Here is a 27,727-nt window from a genome sequence, read left to right on the forward strand (position 1 = left end):
AGAGAAAAACCACCATCTTGAAAGTCTTACATTGAGAAATCATTCAATGCACCATCTACATTACCACAGTACAGTGCTAGACAAGCGATTTTCAACCTTCTTCATCTTATGGCACACACCTCGTATAAACTAGTAACTTAAATTCTGTGGAACACCCAAAAAAATATTGTTTGCCAATCTGACAAAAAGTAGGTATAATTTTGATTCATTCACACCAGATGGTTATTGTTGTGTTGGCTGTTGTCATTTTTTAATCTGACAATCTAAGGGAAAAGAGGTCAGGGCCCCTGACTTAGTAGTCAGATAGTGCACGTTTTAAAAATTCTTGCAGCACACCAGTTGAAAATCACTGTGCTAGGACAATTAGTGCCCATAAAATACTCCGAGTTAACCAGCATTACTGAAAATACCTTTTCAGTAGTAGAGGAAACATGTAATTCTAATTAAGTCGGGCCATGAGGTAGCTCCTTCCTAAATGATTCATTAATCACTCAGTAGTGCTGGTGCTTTGCTAAGTGACAGACCTAGTTAAAGAGACAGTCATGAGTCCCCTTTTTGTGTATCATAACTTCGAGTAATAAACAGTCCCCTTGCCTTCTAGGCATTTAAAGCTAACAAAAACTTTTTGTCTAAGGAAGATGATTTGTCAAATTATCAATGAACAAAAAGAGGTAGCCAAACATAAAAGATGAAGCAAAGTGTTGAACAGGCTGATTACAGTGAAAAGCATTGAAAATCTACAAGAAAGATACCGAACAAAACGTGGATTGGGTGGGGAACTAGGAAGAGTGGGAAGAAGGGACAGTAATGGTACTTTCAAAAAAAAAAAATCAAGAAACACTACTGGTGTTTGAACTAGTTCCCCGAGGTTGCAGTACAATGACAAGTGGAGCTACAGCTAAAATATTGCACATCCCACCCTCCTTCGATCAGTAGCAGCGGACTCGACTACAACAGGAAGGGTGATGCTATAAGGCAAATGCCAAGTGCGGCTAGCCAGGCAACAGAAGACAGAAGCAAATGGTTCAGTGTGTTCTAGGAAACAGAGCTAACAGGAAATGGAATCCTTACCATGAAATGTTTCAGCAAGGTTAACATCGTTTTCACTTATATCACCCACACCAAAATGTACTAATTCAAGTTCACACTCATGTGAGGCGTCATAGGTATCCATAACGTTCAAAATGGCCTCAACGGAACCATCCACGTCACCTAAATGCAGCGATAGTTTAAAATTACTGGTGCTAGGAGTTAGGCATTAACAGACACAAAAATGATGATAATCTATTTAAAACCTTAATAGGAATGACATTTACCACTAAATCCACTTTTACTTAGGTTTAGCATTATAAAAAATGTACTTAATTAATAAAGTATAATGAAAACAGTATCAGGAAGAAAAACGGTTACTAAGAAAATCTCAAAATGGGTGGAAGAGGTCAAAAGGTACAAACTTCCAGTTATAAATAAGTCACAGCAATGTCCTGTACAGCATGGTGACTATAGTTAATAATACTGTACTGCACATTTGAAAGCTGCTGAGAAAGTAGATCTTAAAAGTTCTCATCACAAGAAAAAAATGTAAATATGTATGTTGATCAATGTTAACAAGACTTATTGCAGTAAACATTTCACAATATATACAAACATTGAATTTTACAATTGAAACTAACATATATGTCAATTATACCTCAATAAAGGTAAGTCTTCCCCAAAATACTGAGATACTTTTGGCTTAAATTTAATAGCTCGAATTAATTGTGACAATGAAGAAATACATATATTCCCAAAATAAATTAAGTAAAATCTTTTAAAAGTCACCTTTAATAATTACAGGAAGTATATTTGAATCTCTTTCTACTTTCTCTTTTGGCTTTGAGAACTTTTGTTCTTTTTTTTCTTGATACTTTATAAACGATCTCTTCTTCCAATGCAAAGTGCCATACTTCTCACGGTCTTTCCGATGTAATTCTTGGTGTTCCTTTCGCTTTTCTTCTATTATTTTTAGGTCTTCTTTGTTTTTCTCCTCTTCCTGCTCATATTTTCTCCACTCAACAACTTCACGTGCCCTTGACTTTACAGGGCAAAAAAAAGCCAGGCATTATTTAACTACAAAGAAACCAGTAACTGCTGGGTTAAAAGCTTTGTGTTTTTCCTCCTTTATGGAATTTGTCTAACTCATATGAAACCACTAATTTTAGAAGTTTCAAGAAACATAAAACTTTAATTTGGAGGCTTTGTGTATAATTGAAACTATTTAATTTAAAAATCCTATCTCAAATTTTAAAAAATTCTATAGCCAAATTCTAAAAAGGTGCTAGTGATCCCCTCAGAGCTCCTTATAATCTAGAATTCCTAACACTACTTAATAATAAGTTAGCATTAATATACTTACTTGGTATAGCATTACAGATTAATAATTAAAATCATATCACATCTAACATATAGGAATTAAGCTTGATATACCTCAGATTCTACTTCAAGAATTTCATCCCCTGCAGAAGGGAGATCTCTCCAGCCTATAATTCCCACTGGCATGCTGGGGCAGGCCTCAGTGACTGTCTTCCCATTTTCATCAAACATTAAACGCACTTTTGCCCAACTCTTTCCAGCAACCAGAATCGAGCCTTTTCTCAAAGTTCCTCTTTGAATTATTGCTGTAGTAACAGGACTAAAATGAAAATAAAGGTATTTATTCTTAAAGCCATTATTAGGATGTAATAGTACTTTCTTAAGTAGAGCAAAGACATCTTTATAAGACTTAGGTATATATAATATGTACACAGTGTTTACCACTTCCCAACTTCTCAAGCTGTTTTTCATATTATAAAAATATTTATTCACAATTGTTGAAAGGTGGAAGCAACCACATGTCCATCAATGGAAGAAAGGATAAAGAAAATGCAGTATATAAATACAATGGAATATTACGCAATCTTAAAAAAGGAAACCCTGTTACATGCTACAACATGGATGAACCGCAAGGTCACTTGTGGTAAGTAAAATAAGGACAAATAACTCCAAGTCAAAAAGGACAACTAACTGTATGATTCCAGTCATATGAAGTATCTAAAGTAGTCAAAATCATAGAAACAGAAAATGAAAAGGCAGACCTGGGGGAGAGGGAGGAAAAATGAGTGTTTCGTGGATACAGTTTCAGTTTTGCAAGATGCACAATAATGTGAACATACTTAAAACCACTGACTGAACTGTACATTTTAAAATGGTTAAGATGGTAATGTCACATACATTTCTTATAAAGTTTTGGTAGCGGGAAGATAGAGATAGCTGAGTTTTCTGACAGAATCCTAACCCCCTTTCTTTAATTTGTTAAGTAGTGAGACGACTTCTTTTGCTGAAAGAAAGGGAAATTAAGGACAAGAATATTGTTCCAAAGACCTTCCTAAATGTTATATCAATAGGTAAGGATATAAAGAATTTAGAAACCGTAAAGGCAACAACTGCTATCTCATTCCAATTTCTGTTAAGACATGCAGCTTTGTCAGTTCAGTTAAGTCAGTGAGGAAAAAAATCAAACAAATTAAACGCTTACGTCATCTGAATATGACTAGGACAAGTATACAGGCAGTTGTTAGGGTCTACTAATAACTTCATTTTTGTGTTCTCAATGCTAGTGCAATAAGATACTTTTCAAAAATACTTTGAAAATATTGTTTATGGACTAATCATAAGATGCAATAAAAATAATACATTATGGTATGATCAATTCACAAAAACAATGGAATAAAATTATTAAAAAGGAAGCGTTTTAATAGTCTTACCCTTTTCCTTTGTCTGTGAAAGATTCTATCACTGTACCTTCCACTGGACCATTGGGGTCTGCTTTCAATTCTAACATTTCTGCGAGAGTAACTGTTGCCTCTGCCAAAGCCATCAAATTATCACCCTTTAACAAAAAAATTTGATAAGATATATTATCTGTAAACGCCAGGGTCAGAAAGCCAAATAATTACTGACAATTATACTTTTTCTCTCTCTCTCTCTCCCACCAAAGAAAACTTTATTTCTAAATCTTTCCACTTTGAAAAAGTATTTCCATTTCTCTATTCCTATCAATGACCTTAACGGATTATTAGTTGATGAATTGATAGGAGTTATTATTTTCTTCCTTTTTCTTTCCTTTTATTTTTATTGTTGACACTAATATATATTTTCTTTAAGCATTAAAAGCATGAATTATGCAATTGGAAGGAAGAAAGGAAAGAGGGAAAGAAGGGAGGGAGGGTGGGAGGGAGAGAGGGATAAGCAGGAAAACCTGATCCAGGGACAGAACTTGCAAGGAACAGTGACTATTTTTTTTAAGAATGCCCATTAGTGGTGTTTGTTAACACTCTTTCATAAACAGTGCTGCATTCATTCTCTCTCCTCCATTTGTCTGTATAATTTTGTTTTCTTCCTCTCACTTTCTTTACAGTGGTACTTTACATTGAGGTTCTATCCAATGTAACAAGCTTTCATATGTTTTTTTCATTTGATCCATTGTAACTACCCAACTATGCAAACCTAAAAAGTCACTTCACCTCCCTGGATCTCCTTTCTTCAACTGTAAAATGAAGGACTAGATTACGTGATTTTTTTACCTTTCATGATCTGCACTTACTGTGCTTTCTAGGGCTCCAAGATTACACAGCTGATTAACTGATGATCAAACTGGAACTGAAGGGCAAGGGATTTTTTCATTCTCCATGTCAGCTAAGGGATTGCTCACGGTTGTTACAGAGTATAAAACAACAGAGACAACTGTAAACAAAATACTTTGCTTACCCATCTACAATACTTATTCCTAGTATTTAATCCAATTTACAAAATGCTGCTCTGAAAAACAGTGCTGGGGTTGTTCCTTTGCATAATGTCAACCTCTGTATCTACCTTGGAAAAGAAGGCCTCACCTAACTTCCCTGGCCCTCTCTCCCAACTCCCTCCATTCTGCCATGTCTCCAGATTTGCCTAACTCGTCTCATGGTATTTGGGCAGAAAATGTAGCCATGTCTTCAAACATTTTAATCTTGCCATCTGGCTTTCAGAGTGCAATAGAGTTGAGGTGTAGTGGAAAGATAACAAAGTAAGGTGGCATTTTATGAGTTTCAGAGAAAAAGAGCCATGGTTTTACTATTAAAGGAGGCATAATTTTTTTTAAGGTTTTATTTATTTATTTTTAGAGAGAGGGGAAGGGAGGGAGAAAGAGAGGGAGAGAAACATCAACCAATTGTCTCTCTCATGCCTCCAACCAGGGACCTGGCCCACAACCCAGACATGTGCCCCGACAGGGAATTGAACCAGCGACCTTTTGGTTTGTAGTACAACAAACCCATGAGACATACCAGTCAGCGCGAGGAGGCATAATTTCTAAGCATCTTGTAGGTAAGAAATTTTTAAAAAGATAAAATGAAAATTAACTGAAAGAATGTGGCCAAGTACAGGACCATCCCTCAGTGAATACTCTTAAGGGGAAAATAGTCTGTATTATGAGTAAACCATGGAACATCAGAATGAACAAAAAAAGAAACTGTTACTTAGCAGCACCCTGCCTTGGGTAAGAGAATTGGAAAATGCTGTCACAAAGTAGGTAGTGAGCTTCCTTGGTGTTTTCAACCAGAAGACAGTAACTAGTAATTTAAGAGAGAATAGAATTTGTCTTAATAACATTAGAAAACTTATAAAAATTTAATTCATAGAAGCACTAAGTCAATCATTTACAAACTGGACCCAAATGTTTCATTTTTGTATTAGGGAAATTTTTATTTGTTTAAAACTTTCTTGAATGCCCTAAAACCTCTTTAGTTTTTCACTATAAAACAAGCACTTTTTATTATCAACAGGATTTCATTTCTGCTTAAAACAGTCTTTAAGCTACTAATACCCTATCCCCACATCATTCATCATTTATTCTCCTCATTTTGTCTCGAAATAAGAACATTAGCTTTAGACCCAATTACCCACGGATCAGCTACGGAACCCTGGACTGGGACTGATCTTTCTGAGCTTAACTTCTAATATGCCAAACCAGATACCAGCTTTGCCTAGTGCCCAGAGAATTTTTACACAACAGAAATTATGCATGTCCAAAAGTTCTGTAGGCACAATGCACTGTGTGCGTTCCTGTCTGAACGATCATCTGTGCCTTTACCGTGAGTGCGGAGACATGCACGGCCTGCACATCACCTCCGTAATCTTCGCACACCACGTCATAAGCTAGCAGTTCTTTTTTTACTTTTTCAGGATCAGCCTCAGCTTTGTCACATTTGTTTATGGCAAGGACAATAGGCACTGAAAGAGACAAAGATAAGAAGAGTTCAAATGATGACACCTTCAATGCCAGGTATTCACAATGAAGACACCAATCTTTTCTGTCTTTCTCTTTACTCAGTAGATTACTTATTTAACAAAGACCTAAAAAGACCCACTTTAGATCCACTGTGCTCTGCTTTCTACATATAAAGGATTCCGATGTGAAATGTCAAAACTGTAATTATAAGCAGATTCTGAATTAATAGACACCTAAGGTGATTTTAAACAAAACAAAACAAAACAAAACAAAAAGATACTTCAGGTAGACAAAGGCCTATCCTTAAGTCTGAAAGCAAAATCAGCAACTATACTGGAGATTATCTCCAGAAAAAAATCAAGAGAAGATTCTGATTCAATTCTAATGCCACTAGATGATTAGCCTCTTCTTTCCAGAAACGACTGACTCATTGTTAAAACCTGACATTTTACCCTGGGGTGACATTAGGGATCGTTACTGTGAACTTTAGGATTTATAGCAACTCTTTATTCATACATTTAGCTCAGTGACTAACACATAGTAATAGATTCTCAATAAATGTTTACTTAATGAATGAGCCGAATAATCTTAAAATCTACTTGTCATTACTAAACATACCCTCTCATAAGAAAAATCACACAAAATTCTAGGACATAATTCTCTGGTTGGGTTTCACCAACTCTGCAATTTTCTCAGGTATCAAAGGAACAGAAATTGAAAAGAGACACACAAAACAGCTATGCAATCCAAACCTACTACTATGAAAAAGTACACCCCGTATTGATGCGTTGGAACTTAACAAGGACCAAGAGAACAGGTGAAAGCATGATAGACACTTTCTGGTTAAGATGGTGGCACAGGTAAACATGGCTCATCTCCTCGCACAACCACATCAAAATTACATCTGAACTATAGAACAACCATCATTCAGACCATCAGAAATCAAGTTGAATGGAAGTCCGACAACTATGGAATTAAAGAAACCACATCCACTCAGACTGGTAGGAGGGGCAGACATGTGGAATGGGCAGGTCCCATATCCACATGTGGTAGATAAAAACTGGGGAGGAATATCTTGAGGTCAAGGAGTCCCAGCCCCACACCAGGCCCCCCAGCCCAGCATTCCAGTGCCATGAAGATAAGTCCCCATAACTCTGGCTGCAAAACCCAGCAGGTACTGAGTCGGTTGAAGAAACTTCTGGAGTCCCAAGCAGTTTCCTTTAAAGAACCCACACATGGACTTAATCAGACTCACTCCCTTTGGGCTGAAGTACCTGGGAAGCAGCTTGAAAGGCACCAGTCCAGTACAGTGGCATACGGTAGGGAACTGAAGTGTTTGGCATCAAGGGAGGAGCCAGGGGACAGCTTTCTCCTAGAGAGAAAGACAGGCAGAGGCCATTGTCCCTTTTCTGAGCCCTCCCCACACAGAGGCACGGAGCTGGCAGGTTGGTGCCATATCTGAGACTCCATCAACCTGGCTAACAGTGTTTGCCCTGCCCTGGAGATCCCCTGAGACTCCATCCCACCCAACTTACAGGCCCACCCCAGCTGTTAACTGTGACTTTACCATATGAATGGCTTGTCTTTGCTCATGCTTCACAACTTCTTAAATCTCTCAAAAAAGCAACATCCTGCCACAGAGCCCCAAGCACCTGTACCTCTTCTAAGTGGCCCCAAGCACAGCAGTAGCAGCAGCCAGCTTAGATTCATAGCATGGCTTCACCTCGGAATCTCCTAGCCCTGGCTTCACCTCGGAATCTCCTAGCCCTGCACAAGTAGCAGCCATCTCAGATTGCTTAATAGTTCATGCAGAGTGGCCCTGGGCAGAACACAGGTGGTTGCTGACCTTGGCCTGTACCGCCCAGAAAGCCCCAGAGCCTGTGCATCCAGTGAACAGCTACAGGCCATGTCAGAGCATCACCACCATGCTCTGCACAGTTGATCTTCCACAGAGGGCAGAGGTTGGTGGTCAGTGGTTAAAGCCAGTCCTTGCAGCTGACTGACCTGGATAAAATCTTCCCATTTGACTTACTGACAGAAATCAAGGCTCAACTGTAAGAGGAGGGTGTACTCAGCCCATATGGAGGGCACACCTTAAGTACACAGCTTGGGTGACAGGGGAGGCTGTGCCACTGGACCCTACAGGACACCTACTACATTAGGCCACACTACCAACACAGGGAGTTAAAGCAGCTCTACCTAATACATAGAAACAACCACAAGGAGGCTGCCAAAATGAGGAGACAAAGAAAGATGACCCAAATGAAAGAACAGGTCAAAACTCCAGAAAAAGAGTGAAATGAAATGGAGGTAAGCAATCTATCAGATGCAGGGTTCAAAACACTGGTTTTAAGGGTGCTCAAGGAACTTAGTGAGGACCTAAACAGCGTCAAAAAGATCCACCAGAAATGAAGGCTACACTAATGGCAATAAAGAACAATTTACAGGGAAACAGCAGTAGAGTGGATGAAGCCGAGAATCAAATCACTGATTTGGAACATAAGAAAGCAAAAAACAACCAATTAAAACAACAAGAAGAAAAGAGGATCCCAAAGAACGATGATAGTGTAAGCAGCCTCTGGGACAACTTCAAACATTCCAACAAACTGATCACAGGGGTGCCAGAAGGAGAAGAGAAAGAGCAAGAAACGGGAAATCTATTTGAAAAAATAATGAAAGAAAACTTCCCTATTTTGGTGAAGGAAATAGACATGCAAGTCCAGGAAGCACAGAGAGTCCCAAACAAGATGGATGCAAAGAGGCCCACTCCAAGACACATCATAATTAAAATGCCAAAGGTCAAAGATAAAGAGAGAATCTTAAAAGCAGCCAGAGTAAAGCAGTTAATCACCTACAGGGGAGTTCCTATAAGACTGTCTGCTGATTTCTCAAAAAAAACTTTACAGGCTAGAAGGGACTGACAAGACATATTCAAAGTCATGAAAAGCAGGGACCTACAAACAAGATTGCTGTACCCAGCAAAGCTATCATTTAGAATCGAAGGGCAGATAAAGAGCTTCCCAGACAAGAAAAAAAACTAAAGGAGTTCATCATCACCAAACTATTATTAAATGAAATTTTAAAGGGACTTATTTAAGAAAAAGAAGATCAAAACTATGGACAATAAAATGGCAATAAATACCTATCTATCAACAATTGAATCTAAAAAACAAACTTAGCGAACAAGAACAGAGACAGAATCATGGATATGAAGAGCATTTTGATAGTTACCAGATGGTAGGGCAGTGTAGGGAATGGATGAAAAGGTGAGGGGATTGAGAAGTACAAATAGGTAGTTATGGAATAGCCACAGGGATGTAAAGCACAGTATAGGAAATGGAATAGCTGAAGAGCTTACATGCATGACCCATGGACATGAACAGTGGTGCGGGGATTGTCTGAGTGGGGGCAGGACAAAGGGGGAAAAATTGAGATAATTGTATTAGCATAATCAATAACATAATTTTTAAAAAGCATGATATATAGAATTTATCACATATCTTAATAAACTTGTCTGTTATGAGATCCCTGACAAATTTAGCGCTCTCTTCTTTTTGTTATATTCCCTAAAATCATTAAGAACATAGTCCATTCCACAAAGGCAATTCTGAGAAATTAAAAAGGAAAGAGAATAACCCTGAAAACTAGAAGATCATATTCCAAATGCAAACGTGTTGCAAATTAACTGCAATGAGGGGAGTTCCTATCACTCTCTGGGTCTTAGTTTTTATACTGTGAGATGAAAGAATTTAACTAAGTCAGTGATTCTCAACCTTTTTTTTTTCTTACCAAAAACCTTAGCGGAATGTGATGCACCCATCGGGTACATGTTCTCAAGAGAGCAGCATTCTCACAGTGGGTACAGTGTCATATCAGAATAAAAGTGAGTGTGTGGAGTATGTGCCTGTGTTACAATTTTTTTTTTTTTACACATGTAGGGGGTTTGCTCACAGGAAGGGCACGAGTTCTGTGCCCCTCCACACAATGACCCCGAGTTCCTGTTGGGTGTGTTGTAAACTGAGGAGCCATTTCTTCAGGCCCCCTGCTCTGAGCACACCCCTGTGTTACAATTTTTAAGTGGAGAAATAAGGGAGAAAATAGCCAAGTAATTTTTCAAAAGTTTCAATTTTATACCTTTGACCAAATAAGAATTTACTTAAAGCATATGAGAGGAAGTTTCTCTTTAGAAAACAAGTCAAGATGATACATGAACAAGGAATAACAGAATTGGAATATCACTACTTTTCAACTTCTAATGAATTTAGGTAATGGGTACATAGGAGTTTGTTATTCTCTTCTTACTTTTATATCTAATTAAAATTTCCATGATAATAAGCCATTTTAAAAGTTATTTGAGACTATTACAGTGTCACACTATGCCAAGTAAATAGTACAGAAAGGACTATACTTGTATTCACAAGTCCCAAATTGAATCCTGCTACACTGTTCTTAGTAGTTACATCTGTGGGAAAACGACTCAACGGTCTTTGAGCCTTATCGGTAGAAGCAGGTAAAATAATGCTGAGATTCCCATGAAGACTAAGGGAGCTACATGTGCACTGCCCCAGAACAGTGACTCCTGTTAAGTCAGCCACAGCCACACAGTACCTTGCGCATCTCTGGCATGTTGAATAGATTCTACAGTTTGTTTCATTACTCCATCATCTGCAGCTACAACCAATATGACAATATCAGTGACCTGAGTACCTCTGGCTCTCATTGCTGAGAAAGCAGCATGTCCTGGAGTATCAAGAAAGGTTATCTTTTCCCCAGAAGGCAGAGAGACTGTGGAAACAGAAATCCAAGAACACTAAGGACTCAAATATATACTCTCTTAATATGAAGGAATATATGTGACATTATCAAACACAATTAATTCTTTAAAATAATTTTATTCCTTCCATTAATGTTAATCAGAACAATACAGATCATAATTTCACAACAAAAAGTGATAACATACTAGTGAGACCTGTAAGGTTTTCTTTGCATGTAATAATTTCAAACCAAAACTCTTCACATTTCTAAAAATAACTACTTTCATAAATGTACCAACTGGTATAGGAGAGAGAATACTCTGAGAGTTATGTAGGAAGCCACCCTGCATCAGCAAACATCAGCTGCACAACTGGCCTAACAACAAAGGCAATTTAGTATCCAATTGGTAGCCCAGGATCTGAGTCCAAAAGCCTTGGTTTCAATCCTGGCTTTGCCACTTAGTAGATGTATGCCTTGATCAAGTAACTTAAGTCCCAGCCTTCTTATCTGTAAGTAGGAATATTAATACCTACCTAACGGTAGCTACTATTTTTAATTATTATCAGCAACATTATCACAAGCTAGCGTTGAAGAATTTAAGTTCATTAAACCAAACTAAGAATGGGCTAGAATAAAAAGGTAATGTAATTTTCTTCTTATAGAACGTACAAAATAACCTTTATCAGCCACCTGCTCTACATTTCATCAAACCAATGGCTTTACTCTTTAGCCTTCCTTTTACTTTGCATTGGTCTATTTCATACTATGACACTAGCTTTAAGAAAATAATCTGTGGAGTTCCCAAGCACACTGTAAGGTAATTTGTGTTCATACCAAGAAAGGCACCAATGTGCTGAGTGATGCCTCCAGCTTCCATTGCTGCCACTTGAGTTTTTCGCAGTTTGTCAAGTAGTGTCGTTTTCCCATGGTCAACATGGCCCATTATTGTAACAACTGGGGACCTTGGGATTAATAAAGCTGGATCTGCCTGGGGCCTAAAATTAACAGCAAAGGAGTTCCATTTCTTAAACATCACAACAGTTTATAGCCAGTAAACTAATTTGCAGTTATGTCTGTGAACTATCATTAACAATAAAAACCAACCTTCAGCTTTGATTAGACATCATCTTTTCTTCTTCTATGCATACGACTGACAACAAAATACATGATTACCTACCTACAGCTGGCATCTTCATAATAATGAGCAGAAATGAATACATTTTTTAAGTCCAAGATCAATATACATACTTGGAAAACTCAGAAAAATAACCCTTACAGTTTTATAATAACCTGAACATATTGATGCTTTAAGCACTTTGAAGAAAAGTTTAACATGATTTTAACTGCAAAAAAACTTTAAGGCAACTCTTTCCATTAAAAAGTGTGAATAAAACTATGCCGTCTTCTTCCCCCATTATATGGTTATGTTTTACCTTCTCACGGCATCTTTATTTTCTCTGACTTTGTCCTGTTTCAATTTGGTCCATTTTAACTTCATCCCTGCCTTCCTTATTACTTCTTTGATCCAGACTTCGTCTAAGTGTGAGTCGGCTTCTAGTGAGTCTATGTCAACAGAAGTGTTCATTAAAGCTTCATATATATAATCTGGGTGGAACAAAGTAAGAAAGTGATTCCTATTAATAAATGTCCATATAAACAGTACACTCAATCAGAGGAATAACTCTATAAGCTATTTCTCTAATGCTAACAAATCACAAAGAAACTAAAAAGAAAATGATCTTTAAAATATAATGCCTTTATATAAATTGGAATTTCTGCATATTCGTAGTATTTGGAACATTTATGTACCGTATGAACCATCTGAACCATCAGAAAAACATTAAATTGCATGTTGTACTGAGTAGTTTGTCATAGTCTAGTTCTTTGAAGACCTGTAGTTACATATGTCATACTTTACAAATGTGTGTATATATACAGTAGATTCTTGTTATTCACAGTAGTTATGTTCTATAAAACCTTCACGACCACTGGATTAGCAAATAGTAAACCACTGCTCTGAGGGGAAACACAGGGTTAGTTTTCTTTAGCCTCTAGTCACAAAATTTTCACCAGCCAATCAATACATACCTTGTTTTAAGTGTTTCTGTTTAAAGACATGTTATTTAATATACTATATTGTTGATTCATTAACCCTGAATTCATAGCCAACAGCATTATAAATTAATACCAGAACAAAACTTATCTAAACATGTATTTTCTTTTTAAAGATTTTATTTATTTACCTTTAGAGAGAGGGGGAAAGAGGGAGAAAGAGAGGAAGGGAAACATCGATGTGTGAGAGATATGTCTATTGGTTGCCTCCTGCACATCCATCCCCAACTGGAGACCTGGCAGGTGCCCTTGACTGAGAATCAAACCGGGTGACCTTTCGGTTCACAGGCCAGTGCTCAATCCACTGAGCCACACGAGCCAGGGCTAAACATGTATTTTCTCTGTACAGCACATTACAGCCTTCCTGTAGGTAGGAACACTAAACTTCACCACTATGCTCAGGGGCCATTTTAAACAGCGAAATCACCAACAAAAAATACAAAAATGCAAAACATGTGGCACTAAATGAACCACAAAAATGACACTTGTTTACAGTCTGAGAGCTGAAATAAGAAGGCAGAAGGCATGAACCTTAGCTGGAAAGTATGACTAGGCAACTCAAAATTTTCACCCCTCTGCACATGTTGGGGAACGCCTGCCTGCAAAAGCACTGTGAGTATTGATTTTGGGGCTGCAAATACATTTTAGAGAGTGTGCCAGTGTAGAATCCCCAAATAATGACAATCAACTGTATGTACACATACACACACATTCACAATATCTCACTATGCGCAATGTAATTAATTTATGTTTATTATCTATTCAGGGTCTGAAACATCTTAAAATATATGAAAAATATTTACTTGTTCTTTTTCATTTTATTTAATGTGCTTTGTTTTTATTTCAGTCATATTTCTCTGTGGATGAAAAATTAATGTACAGGATTGGGTGCGGCCTGCAAACCAAAGGGTTGCTGGTTCAATTCCTGGTCAGGGAACATTGCCTGGGTTGTGGGCTGGGTCCCGGGTAAGGGGCCTGTAAGAAGCAACCACACATTGATGTTTCTCTCCCTCTGTTTCTCCCTCCCCCTCTCTAAAAAAATAAATAAAATCCTTAAAAACTTTTTAAAAGATTTTTTAAAAAGTTAACGTACCTATTTTGATAATGAAGTAAGTAGTTTTACGTTTCCAGACTTTCAATCATCTTATAAATAATATGTATTTTGAAAGAAAGATATGGAATAAATGCGTCCTCAAATATGCAAAACATAAAAGAACATCGTATTCAGTAGTGTGCTGATAAATGTTTACTCACAAGGCTTCCCCACCCCCAGAAAAAAATTCATGCACTGGCCAGATAGCTCAGTTGGTTAGAGCGTTGTCTGCATATGCCAAGGTTGTGGATTCCATCTCCCATCCGAGCACATACAAGAATTAACCAATGCTTCGGGTGGCAAAGACACAACACAGTATACAGATGATGTATTGTAGACTGTATACCTGAAACCTATATAATTTTATTAACCAATGTCACCCCAATAAGTTCAATTATAAAACAAACAGAAAAGAATCAACCAATGAATGCATAAATCAGTAGAACAGTAAATCAATATTTCTCTCTCCCTTCCTCTCTCTCAAGTCAATAAATAAAATATTTTAAACATTTACTGATTTATGGCATTTCCTAATTTCTATGGTGCAAATACCATAGTTAACTTCAAGCTAACAACATGAAGTCACTGAACCCAGAGATGGAAAGAGATGCACAGTAGTACACTATTACTTACTATTTCTAACATATAGGTAAAATATGCATGAATAACCTCAAGAACATAGATAATAGTAAAATGCAGTAAAATAATTAGGAAGTGAAGAGTTTCAATGAATGTTTATTACATTTGTTTATGATTTAATTTTTTAAAAGATTTTATTTATTTATTTTTAGAGAGAGGGGAAGGGAGGAGAGGGGGAGAAACATCAATGGTGGTTGCCACTCATGAGCCCCCAACTGGGAACCTGGCCTGCAACCCAAGCATGGGCCCTAACTGGGAATCGAACCAGCCCTGCTTTGGTTCTGAGGCTGGTGCTCAATCCACAGAGCCACACCAGCCAGGGCTGATTTAAGTTTTTTAAATGGTTGCATTTAACAACCAGCTCCCATAATCTCTTAATTTAGTGACTGGCTCACAATGTGGTACAAGCTCCGGGACATCACTGGTAACTCCACAACAATGCAAGAAACCCTTTCCTATGTACCTCCCTACCACAGCCCTTCCCAAGAACACACATTTTAAGACCGATACAATTCAAATTTTCTGTATGGATACACTCTCAGAAAATAATGAAACTCTTTCTAAAAAGAAAGGTTATGAGTACAATGCTATTTCTAATAATACTAAAAATCCCTAATAATCCAGTAACTATAGTTTTCCAATATGTTTTGCTATACTTCTGAGAGGTAGCTTAAACATAGGGATCTTTTTCTCTATATGTGAAGTGCATATAGTATTGACATATTATTTTATCTTTATCCAAGACTTGGAATAAATATTTACATGTAGAAAAGTATCCAAAGCATTTCAACAAGAAATGTTATATCAGGTTATTTTAATTGAGCCAGGGGAAGAAAAAAATGTATTCAGATGTGCTTAGTAAAAATGTACTAATATAGTAGTTAAAAATATGCACCATATAAATACTATCTTTAATTCAAAAGCTATGTGAATATAATATTAAATAAGCTTCAAGTACATCAATTTGGGTTTAAAGCGCTGATCTGTGGAATTAAATTTATATTTTAGTTATTTTATTTATTTAGTAATACAAAGGATTATGGTTATGGGGGTGTGTGTTGTAATGTTTAAAAAAATCTTCATCTTTTATCAAGATACAGAAGTATTTACACATTAAATGATATATTAATAATTGTTGTCACTGGCTTAAACATACATTGTGCTTATTATTCTATTATTTCTTTCAAATATGTATAAAAATTGCCCAAAATGAAGTTTTAAAATCAAGTTTATTATTAATATTATTTATAATATTAATTATAAAATGACAAAGTGGTGCCTTGTGTGCCCACCACCCACACTCATATCATCTTCTGTCAGTTTATAATGAAAACTCAAATTTTGTTCCCACAATCCTAAATTGGTAATAAATACATAAATGGTGCAATAAAGGAATAAAAAATGACAAAGATGCTGTATATTTATAAATAAAGAGTATTACTAAACTTGCAATTCTATGAATATTTTTCTGCTGGTATGTACAGATTTGTCAAAATTAGTGAAAAAAGGAAATCATAAAATTATAGAAAAACAGAGGGAAAGTAAATGAATATAAATGTGGTTCTTCAGTCCAAAAACATTCTTTGGACTTAATCTAATATCCCACACAATTTCTGAGAAAGAAAGGTTAGTCAAGGTAAGAAAATCATTTCTACTTTTATTAGAAGCAAAATCTTGGAGAACTATATTTGGCAAAGAGCCAAGAATTAGATTTTGTGACAAAAAGTACAAAATATTGGAATGACTTAACAACTTTTTAAATTGCCAGTCTAATTTTTATCCTTGATTGCTTTAGTCTCACTGCAAATAAAATACCAGGTATTCCACATTTCCAATTTCTTCTTATAAAATTATGTGGCTCACCTATGTCCTTTTCCATTGCTGTAGCCAGCTCCTCAACAGTCATTCCAATCCATATCTCCACCACCTTTTTAGATTTTGTCGAAGATAACTGAGATTTCCGTGATTTTTCTTCCTATCAAAAATTCAGAATATGTGGAGACGAAGAAAAACTTGTAAGCGACAATTTATATTTATTTTGGAATATCTATCACAGCTTCTATTTCTACCAATTAACACTCCCATGAGCAGTTAAACCTCAGACTAAAATTAAAAGTCAGCATTTTTAATGTACTGTTATACACCAATTTCCAAGTAATCAAATTCATCAGCACTGCCAAACAACTAACTAGAACTTCCCTACTTCACAAAGATTTGTTGCCTGCAGTGTAGCATTACATCTGTGAATGACAAAATACTCAAAATGAACTTCCACTCATGGCTCTACGCACTTTCATGTCAGACCAAATGTTACAGTAATAATATAAATCTGTAACCACCTTCTTTGTTACTAGAAGCCTATATTGAGATAAAGCAGCCCCAAGGAGCGCGTCTGTTTGCCGGGGCCGGGTGTACTGCTGAGCTGCCCATACTGGGTAAGCAGATGAAAACACACGCTTCCACTGTGCTAATGTTCTTCTTTGACTGAGGCCATGCAGCTGTCTGTAAACAGTGTGAAATCGCAGCAGATTCTCCAACTTCAGCATCTTCTGGTTCATGCTTCTTCTAGAAAAAAAGCTTTAAAGTAATATTTTGGTTAATACTGAAATCAAGTTAGTGGATATTAATTGGCTATCTACTACATGGAAAACAACGCTCTAGAGTTACAGTGAATAAAACCAGGTTCCTGCCCTGAAAGAGCTCAGAGTCTAGTTGGAGTTGGGATTCCGTACTAACTGCTCTCTAGACGTTATCATTGTTAATGTTCCTACCATGATAAAATGGAAATAAAAACTTATAAAGGGCTCTTTTTTCACTCTTGAAAAACATCAACTAACAAATCAAAAATAGAGTGATTTTCCTAAAATGCAAGTTTGACCTCATCAGCTCTCTGCTAAGGACCCACCAATGCCCACCCCCCCCCATCAATCACCAGTTTAATGTACAACTTCAAAACATGCTATATAAGGATGCATTTATCTGCCCTCCGTGGACCTCACTTCATCTCTTTCTTGTACTCTTACAGCCCCCTCACTCCTATCTCCCAGGCTTTTGTTATTCTTACCCACCTGTAATCTCCAAAGGTTTGTCATCCAATTTTGAACCCTTGCATAAGCCCCCCCTACTTGGAATAGTCTTTCAACATTCACCATTGTCCCCACTGCCCAAAGATGCTTCAGAGAGAAAAGAAGGCACCCGATACCATATCTATTAAATAATGCCTTTTGCGTATCATTTCGGTACTGAAAGAAGAGTTTATTGAGTGAACACTGCAACGGAACTCAACAGTATTGTGTAGAACTCAGTGTATAGTTCTTTTCCTCCTCGAGTCTTCCGGTCCCTCTGCTTCCAAGACTGCATTTCTACAGCTCTGCTTTTCAGTTTTTAAGGGCAGGAACAACTAAAATAATGTAAGAAGTACATGTTTTCTCCTCAGCAAACATTTCCTGAGCACCAGCTTCCAGGCAGTGTTTGAGGTTTTTGATTCAGTTTAATAAGCCCACGTCCCTTCCTTCAGAGTTCACTGCCTGCAAAGTGTTCCAATATGACTCTCAGACACATTGAACACCTTTAAACACCTCAAGAATGAAACATTTAAAAATTTTTATTTAGGTACAAGTCTCTGGACTTAGGTACTAAGTAAACAGTGCGCAGGACGCAAAGGATTCCTTAGGGAGGAAAACAGTTTTAATGAGTCTTAAACCAGATTTGACAAAAACATACATTAATGGAGTAGGAGGAAAGGCCCTATGTGGAGATTAACCAGAGCACAGATATGTAATTAACGCCGGAATTAGAAAAACATGGAGGGCAATCATCCGAATATCAAAACTGGAAGGCACCCTTACTTGCTACTAACTCCAAGCCCCTCATTTTACAGAAAAGGACAATGGAGCCCAGAGAGCTCAAAAAAACTTCTCCAACGGCAAACCGCCAGTTCATGGCAAGCAGGACTAGAACCCAGCTATCAAAACCCACTTCGGGGTTCTCTCGCCGCAAGGACACTCTCGGAATCTGAAGAAGGATGTTGGAAATACTAGTTGCACTGGTGGAAACGTCTCAATAGAACAGTTGGAAGCCTTGAAACTTATCTTAAAGGTAACAGAAATCACTGTAGAAAAAGTACGGGTGTGGGGTGGCTGCGCCTGGGGCCCGAACCCAGAAAGCCCCGAGTTCAAGGGAGGCTGGGACTGGGGGCCGCACCTGTCGCAGCGCTGCCGGTCGCACCGACCCGGCTTCGGTAAGCCCAAGGAAGGGTCACGCAGGGAGTAACCGCATCAGGGAAAAGCCTCCGAAAGCGCAATGTTTATGATTTGAGCCACCGACACTTAGGGCCAAACAATACACGCCACCCGGCCGAGGGCCCCCACTCACTTAGCTCCTACATCAAGCCCGGAGGGTCTGGACTGCGAGACGGGGCAGAAATCACCTTCCGGACGCGGGAGAATTGACGGTCGGTCAGTACGTCTCCGAAACGGTCCCCACCGGGCTTCCGGTGCCACCGGAAGCGGTTCTTCCAGCAGCTACGAAGTCCGACCTCGCCGTTGTCCAGCCGGCCGCGAACGCTGGGGCCGTCTGCGGGCCCCGGGGGCGCCCGGCGGGAGCGGCGCCAGTTCCACCTGCAGCGTCCGCGCGGGCTCAGCCGCGCCGCGGTATTCGCTTCCGCGGGCCCCTTTCTTTTCTGGAAGTGAAGTGTGACTGCGCCTGTGGGGCTGTGAGCGCCCAGTAGAAAGGGGAAATGTGGGAGAAATGATAGGTTCTTATACGAGGCGCATAACAAGAAGGAAAAAACACCAGGGAATGGGATGGTAGAACCAGTGAGTACCGTGTAAGGAGCGCTTTCTCCTTCAAAAGTCGCCTCGTGTGGCTAGCATTTTAAGCAGTATAGCTGCAGTGCGTTGCAATCCCAGCTCATTCCCTGTTGGGGGTCGTTGTGTAAACTCAGAGCCTCCACTCTGCAAGATGGTAATGATGTAGCAATTTCATAGAATAGCAATGAGGTTTATAAGAGCACCTGGTTCGTAATAAGACTTTGCTGTTGTGATTATTACAGCCTCCTCCGAGAGCACTTTGATTGGACATGTCTTTTGGCCCCTGCTTAACCACAACCACCACCACCAACCACCACTCCAAGAGTCTAATTACTGTTTCATCTCTGTCCTCGTACCCAAGGCTAATGATATGGTATAGAAGAGTTTCTTACTCAAAAGCATATTTACGAGGGGGAACCCCCCTACCACAAGGTCAGTTATAGGAACCCATCTGTATCAGTCAGTGTACCAGCTGGCCTTGTGAGAGGCTGTGTTCTGCTACAGTGAATTTTTATTGAAGACTCTTTCAAGGTATTTGCCCATTTCATGGTGGGTGACTTGCAAGCACACCTGCCTGCAACACATTGAGTGTTCAGCAGTTTTTGACCAAACACAGCATGACCTTCATGCCCCACCCTCTCTATTCATCTGATCTTGCTCCAGTGACTTTTTCCCTACCTGATGAAAAAGGTCCTCAAGGGGAAACGTTTTGCTGATGTGGAAGAGGTGAAACAAAAAACAGCAGAAGCACTAAAAGGCATCAGAGTTGACAAGTTCAAAAACTGTTTTGAGGAGTGGAATAAAGTCTCCATAGGGGTATTGTGTCAAATGGAGAGTACTTTGAAGGTGACTGAAGTTTAAACATGTAAGAATAAATATAATTTTTAATAAATAAATTCCAGGAGTTTTGGGTCCCCTCCTACTGTTGTCTCCCTTCCACAGTTTGACTTCCTCCTATCTCATGACTCCTCTATTTATTTACTTAGTTTAGAGAGAAACATTGACTTGTTATTTCACTTATTTATCTATTCATTGGTGGTTTCTTGTATGTGTCCTGACCAGAGATGTACCCATAACCTTGGTGCATGGAGAGGAGGCTCTAACCAACTGAGCTACTCTACTAGGAAATTAGCCCCCACCTTTATATATATATAAATATATACATATATATATATATATTTAAAAATACATTTTTTAAGAGAGAGAGAGGGGAAGGGAGGGAGAGGGGAGAGAAACATCAATATGTTGTCTCTCGCACACACCCCCAGCTGGGGATGTGGCCCGCAAACCAGCCATGTGCCCTGACCAGGAATGCAAACAGTGACCTCTTAGTTTGCTCCATCCACTGAGCCACAGCTGCCAGGGTTCCTCCCTTTTTTATGTTTGTCTCCCCAGTGCCTACCACAAAGGTGTGCATCACTATTGCTGAATGATTGAATGGAAATCTCTGTCCTGGAAATCTTTTTGATGAACCTAACACCCACGCACTCAAAAATGATTGGAGTTCATTCTAGTTGCTATCATTTTACTTACCACTCACAAATACCCACTGAAGTGCAATTTCTGCAAGAAATTGTTCCTTGCTCTCTTATTTGTCTTGCCAAGCAGTTGAGAAACAAGCAGAAATTGGTTGGTAGAACATCAAAGTAGTGGTCATATCTTCCCCAATATTAAAGTGAAAATAATTGATACTTTTCTAATCATGAAGATAACACAGCTAATGTAGCAAATTCAAGCACTATGTCAAAATATAGAAAGAGTTTTTTTTTTTAAGATAAGGTCAACTAAAGGAACAGAAGAGCCAACCTGAAAGAGCTCCCAATGGCCAAATATGGAAATGGTTGAATTGCAAAATAACATAGTATTGGATTATAACCCAAAGTATCAAACAAGTATACTTATATCCATACTGATAAAAAAAATTACCAAATAAAAAAATGTGGGGGAGGGGACAATTCCAAGTAATACATGTATATAGCCTGCTAGGAAGTAAAGCTTAATTCCCTCCTTTTGAGTGTGGGCTGGGCTTAGTGACTTGCTTCCAAAGAGTGGAGTATGGAAAAGGGAAGACAGTAACTTCACAGTGGAGAATGCTGGCAAACACCACCTTAACCAATGAAGCAAGGTGTAAATCAGCAGTGATGTCATGTTGGTATCATGTACCCCCTGAAATGTTGTGATGAGGACCCTCTAACTCTTACAGTATCCTTCCCAAAAGCCTATAACTCTACTTGTGGGAAAAACATCAGGCAAGCCTAAATTGAAGAGCATTCTACCAAATACCTAACAGAACTCTTCAAAAATGTCAAGGTCATGAAAAGCAAGAAAAGACTGAGAAACTATCACAGATCAGAAGAGACTAAGGAGGCATGATGACCGAATGCAGTGTGGTCTCCTGGATAGAATTCTGAAACAGAAAAGCGCATTAGTGGAAAATGTGGTGAGATCTGAATAAAGTCTGTAGTTTAGTTAACTTTAATACCCCAGTGTTAATTTCTTCATTTTCACAAATGTATTATGGTTAATATAACACGTTAACACTAGACGAAACCGAGTGAAGGACGTTTGGGAACTCTCTACTTTCTTTGCAACTTTTCTGTAATCTAAATTTATTTAAAGATTAGAAGTTTATTTTTTAAAAAAGAAAGTGAATCAAATCTTAAATCTACCACCTCTCCAGAAATAACCACTTTTATTATTTTGACGAACGTGATTTCAGTTATTTCTCTCTATAAATACATGTACACATACAATTTTATATAAGTGAGATTCATACTATAAATGCTGCATTTTATCTTTACAGTTTAACCACAAATAATGTTCCCTAATGCCATGGCCTTGCTGAAAGCCATATCTCAGAACTATGAATTGATGTCATAAAAATCAATGAGCAAAGTTTAATCCAAAAACAGTAAAAAATAAAACAGAAAAGCAGTTATATTGTGCAGCCATCCCTTGCCTATCTTACCTAGCAAATGGCTTGAACTTTTGTTGGTTCTGCCTTTCAGCTTACCCTTCCAAGAATTTGGCTGAAATCTCCCTTAAGGGGGTAGGTCACTTTAACATCTAGACCACCTATAGTTCTTGATGACAATTAGGGGTAAAATGCCTCCTACAAGAGGAGCAAGGGGTGAATTGCTGCCCTGTGCACTTGTGCACAACAGTACTAGAAGGAGCTATAGTCACCTCACTGGGCGGTCCTAAGAAGAGAACATCACAAGGAACACCACAAGAATTAAGTTTCTTCCCCAAAAAAGTTGATCAAAGATGTAGTAAGACAGTTCAAATTTATAAGTCTTATATCTGTTTTGTTTTCTGTCTCAGCTATCATACGTTGGCTTCACAAAATAAAGCAAAAACAAAAAAAGAACAAACCCCTCCCCACCCCCTGCAATATAAACTGCTAGAGAAACAGTGTCAGGATTTTTAAAACTAGAAAAGACTTGAGAACCTGAATTATAGCAATCTAAAATAATCAGTAATAGCTATAATCATAGCTATCTTTTTCATGGCCAATTATGTACTAGTCCCACAAATACGTTATTCTATTTACTATTTTGTACATTAGTTGTTCTTGGCACATTAGCAGGTTTGAGGTCCACTGATGACTTAGTTTCCCTTGACTCTGATTTGACAGATACTCCCAATTACAAGTTGGTAATCTAGAGAGCACATTTTGGTGAGGTCAATTTATTTTAAATATGTGGCTTTGGGGAAAATTGCTAAACTGTATAATAATAATATGATGTACTAAAAATGAGGCATTGTTCTTAATGCTTTATAGTCCTCATCTCATTAAACACTGCAAGACTGAATGTCTAAAGTTTGCACATCAATGTTAACAAACTAGAGGGACTGCATATCATTGAGGAAGTTAAGTGACTTGCCCGGGTCACATCCTCAGTGATTGGTGAGAAGAACCTAAATTCATGTCTGTTTGATTCTAAGGCTGTTCCTTAACCACTTCCATATTTGAGGAAGTTGAATTAAAGATCTTTAGGATCCCAACAAGCTTTGAGATTTTACCTTTTGAACATTTGAATATTAGCATTTTTTCACTTAAATTTTATATCAACCTGTACTCCGGATATATGGTAAATCTTTGCATTTCCATTAGTATTTCAGCTGTTATTAAAGCAAAAATTATCTTTATGGAAAACAGTAAGAGTAACATTTTGTATAATTCTTGTGGAAATTATGACATTGATGTCTAGGAACCTCTGATAAAAGCCGTATCAATAGTCACTAAAGGTATCTGCACTGGGCTTTCATAGCAATGAACAGTTGTCTCTTTACTACTGACATGCAGATTACACAAAGCTTTTCTGCGGGTCCCCTCTTGAGTCTCATTAAATTATACTTCACTGATGTCTTCTTACACATTTACATCTCTTACAAATGTGGTTTTTTGTTATAAAGTCACTGGTTTCTGTTTATTAGCTTTACTGAGGTATACCCGACAAAACTATGAGATATTTAAAGTGTACGCGTGATGATTTGATAAACTACACGTTGTGAAAGGGCTCCTGCAGACTGATTAACACAGCCAGCCCCGCACACACTGTTATGTGAGACCATTTAAGTTCTACTTTCTTAGCAAATTTCAATTATACAATAAAGACAATAGTCACCAGGTTATACATTAGATCCTCAGACCCTATTCATCTTGTTAACTGAAAGTTTGTACCCTTTTACCAGCCTGTATTCCTTCTTCCTGATTCTCGTCCCAGCTCTTTCACTAACTAGCATTAAGACTGAATAAGATGCTTAACCTTTATGGTGTTCAATATATTTATTACAAAATTAAGAAGGTTAAATTCAGAGTATTATTTTTGAAAAGTTTAAAACTATGACTTAAAATAGCCCTGGCTGGTATAGCTCAGTGGATTGAGTGCAGGCTGTGAACCAAACAGTCGCTGGTTTGATTCCCAATCAGGGCACAAGCCTGGGTTGCGGGCATGTCCCCAGTAAGGAGCACGTGAGAAGGAACCACACATTGATGTTTCTCTCCTTCTCTTTCTCCTTACTTTCCCCTCTCTCTAAAAATAAATAAAATCTTTTAAAATATATGACTTAAGTATAAAGTGACCATATGTCTAAAGACATATTTAACTCATTCGCGAGGGAACTAACAAGATGGTAAGTAAGCCTCATTCAAAGGGGCCAAGTATTTACAGTGGCTGAAAGAATGAATGATCGAGTACGATTGATAATATACAAAATTAGTTAATATCCTGCAGCACCCTAAAGCTATAACTGTTGGGACACTATTCTGTCCTCTTTCTGCCCTCTGAATTCATCTTTCAGATCTCAGAGGACTTCCTTGACTCGCTGGGTCCTCCCCCCAAACTAGGTGAGATTCCCCTATGATGGGCTCTCACAGCATCGCATGTGTCCTTCTTAGCACTTGCCACCCAGGCAATGTAACATCTGTTTCTGCGATTATTTGACTAATATCTGTGTCCTGCAGTGGACTGTTTCCTCCACAGGGTGAGTCTCTGTCCAGTTTTGCTCAGCACTATACTTCCAGGGCTGAGCTGATCTTCAATCATATTTCATTGAATTGAATTTAATAAGCCCCAGTCCCCACATGTTAGTCTGAGGTTATTATTGAGATTTCCTCCCTTCTCCACCTGAGACTTAGGAGCCGCACAACTGGACTGGGAGATTATAGTCTTCTTCGTCACAGCTTCTCATTGAGCACTGATGCTTGGAGGGGACTTGTGCCACTTCTGCTCTGGCCGGGCTGCCCCAGGCGGACTGCCTTCCACTGATAGCAGGTGCCCATCTTGCTATCCATGGAGGGAAAAAATGCCAATAAGGGACTGTTCTCCCCAATCCCATCTTCCCCACCCCAGTCCTCACCCTCTCTTTTGAGTCCTGGATCCATCAGCTTTCCCCTCCTTTATTCTAGGAACTAACCTCCATGTCTCCTGTCCTGGGATAAATCCTCTTCCTTTCGACAAGGGCCTTTAAAAACCAACCTTCATGGAATGGGATTATGTGACGAAGACACTAATACTAATTAGGCTTTTTTTAAGTTACTTTGTTACACAGGTATATGTGTTTTGAAGCAAAATGGGGACTGTATTGTCTATATAGTACTCTTCTATAACTGGTCTTCCCCATTTACTGAATTGTGTTTCTGTATATCCTTAAATATTGCAAATATGATGGAGAATATACCCTAAGGAAGTATGTCACCTGATTTATTTAACATGCCCCTTTATGGTGGAATAGTCCTTGTCTCCTGCTACCAGCCTTCTCTTTCTGCTCTACTGTTCACACCAAATCATAATGCCCAGGACACATTGTGCTTTTTCATCTCCATCCCTCAATTCCTGGAGTTTCCTCAGCTGGAACACATTTTTTTTTCCTGGCAAATTCCTACTTATTGTTCAAACTGGTATCATCTTCCTCTAAAGCTTTTCTTGGTGTATACACCCCACTCTACTCAGTGCCCTTCCTCTGGGCTCCCAATGCTTCCTCAAGCATCTGCGATTGTTGCCCTAGGCACGTTTTCTTGGCTTTATCCCCCGTGAATGTCTCAGTTCTCGATTTGCTAGATTTTAAGGTCTTTGAGGAGAAGCAGCATAGCACGCACAGAAGATATGTTGAAGAGACACAGATTGCAGCTAGCATTCCCAGCCCCAACCCCGCCCCATCCTCCTGCTTTCTTTTTACGTATGCACGGCTTCTTAGGATGGCTTTCAACTCACCTGTCCTGGGATTGCCCTGTTTCACCCAGTAATGGGGATTTCTAACATTCTTCACCTAACTAATGCAATGATGTCCACTCTCCTTGGTGTTGATAAATATTTTATACTTTTGGCCTTTTTATTTCCTCTCTCAGGGAAGCTACAGTTGTAGCTGTTTCTTTACTTTGAGCAGACATAAGGTGAAAGTCTCTTGTCCTAGACCCTGGCATAATTCCATCTCCCAGCCCTCTTTTCCAGGTTCTGTTCTTAACTGTCAAGTATTCATACTCTTCCTGATGATAATAAGAGTATTTCCCTCAATATGTTCTTGTAGAAATGCCGCAGACTTATTAAGTCTTTTTTGTTTGTAAAATCATTTGGCAACATGCATTTTTCACCAATCTCCTAGAATCATGAGGTTTCATATTCAAGTTCTGTGACTAAATATCTAGTTCCTCAATTCACGCTGATAATTTAAATTTAAAGTTTTCTGTTGTTTGCAAAATAAATTTGAAATTGTGTTTGCTTTGAGGACAATGCCAAGGATAGCATTTCTTTTATATTTAATATGATGCTGACAAATAAATATTGCTTTGAACCTGGGTTAGCTTTTTAACAGTGACATAACGTACTTTTACTATAGACAAATTTAGCTTTGTTTCATAATAGAAATCTTTGATTGTAAGACTAGTTTGGAGCAGGATCCTTGGTAATTCAACAACAGGTAGACTAAAATTAAAAGAACATTAGTCTAGACCAGGGGGAAAATGATAGTAGTTTGGGCTAGGGTAGTGAGTTTTAACCTTTTTCACCTCATGGAACACATAAACTAATTACTAAAATTCCGTGGCACACCAATATTGTATTTTTTGCCTATATAACCAAAAATAGGTATACAGAAATAATAATAGTAATTACCTACCTTTTTTGCTCCAAAGTGACTTTAAAAAAAAAATCAGGTGCCTATACTTGTATATAAGAATTTCTGGTACCAAGAATTAACCATCAGACACAATCTTATCATGTGACACGATCAATAAGACGCAACTCTGTTATGTACTATGTATTTATGGTTCAAGACAGGGCACTCGCACGGGAAGACTATTGTCGTGCTGGCTGTTGTCAGTTTTTATTTCACAATCTAAGGGAAAAGAGGTCCGTGCTTCTGACTAAATAGGCACGTATTGCATTAAAAAACCCTTCACAGTACACTGGTTGAAAATCGCTGGGCTAGGGTGATGGAGGTGGTGAGAAGGGAAAGGATTTGAGAAACAACTGTGATGGATTAGCTAAGGGGAGGCTGGGTGGTGGTGGGGAGTGGAGGTAGGGCTGG

At 38.3% G+C, this 27,727-nt stretch overlaps 1 protein-coding gene and 1 non-coding gene across 5 annotated transcripts in view; both read right to left on the minus strand.

The window, feature by feature from the left end:
- Positions 1-27,727, minus strand: part of MTIF2 (mitochondrial translational initiation factor 2) — a 33,468-nt gene that overhangs the window by 3,963 nt on the left and 1,778 nt on the right. For 2 of the 4 annotated variants that reach the window (XR_008426979.1, XM_024552779.3), the window contains exons 2-12: positions 19,260-19,597; positions 17,225-17,462; positions 16,749-16,860; positions 12,475-12,646; positions 11,876-12,036; positions 10,895-11,071; positions 6,149-6,288; positions 3,783-3,907; positions 2,467-2,671; positions 1,822-2,074; positions 1,072-1,212 (exon numbers count right to left, since the gene is read on the minus strand). Coding sequence is in view for 3 of the 4 variants with exons in the window: in XM_024552779.3 (XP_024408547.1) it covers positions 1,072-1,212; positions 1,822-2,074; positions 2,467-2,671; positions 3,783-3,907; positions 6,149-6,288; positions 10,895-11,071; positions 11,876-12,036; positions 12,475-12,646; positions 16,749-16,860; positions 17,225-17,443 (1,705 nt within the window). In the remaining variant the exon portion in view is untranslated. The remainder of the gene's footprint in view (positions 1-1,071; positions 1,213-1,821; positions 2,075-2,466; positions 2,672-3,782; positions 3,908-6,148; positions 6,289-10,894; positions 11,072-11,875; positions 12,037-12,474; positions 12,647-16,748; positions 16,861-17,224; positions 17,463-19,259; positions 19,598-27,727) is intronic. The other 2 variants (XM_024552780.3, XM_045189434.2) reach the window with 2 other exon arrangements.
- Positions 10,217-10,346, minus strand: LOC112298188 (small nucleolar RNA SNORA11). Its single transcript, XR_002974110.2, has one exon. It is a non-coding gene; the product is annotated as a small nucleolar RNA SNORA11 (small nucleolar RNA).

The sequence above is a fragment of the Desmodus rotundus genome, chromosome 5 (genome assembly GCF_022682495.2).
Source record: "Desmodus rotundus isolate HL8 chromosome 5, HLdesRot8A.1, whole genome shotgun sequence".
Taxonomy (NCBI): domain Eukaryota; kingdom Metazoa; phylum Chordata; class Mammalia; order Chiroptera; family Phyllostomidae; genus Desmodus; species Desmodus rotundus.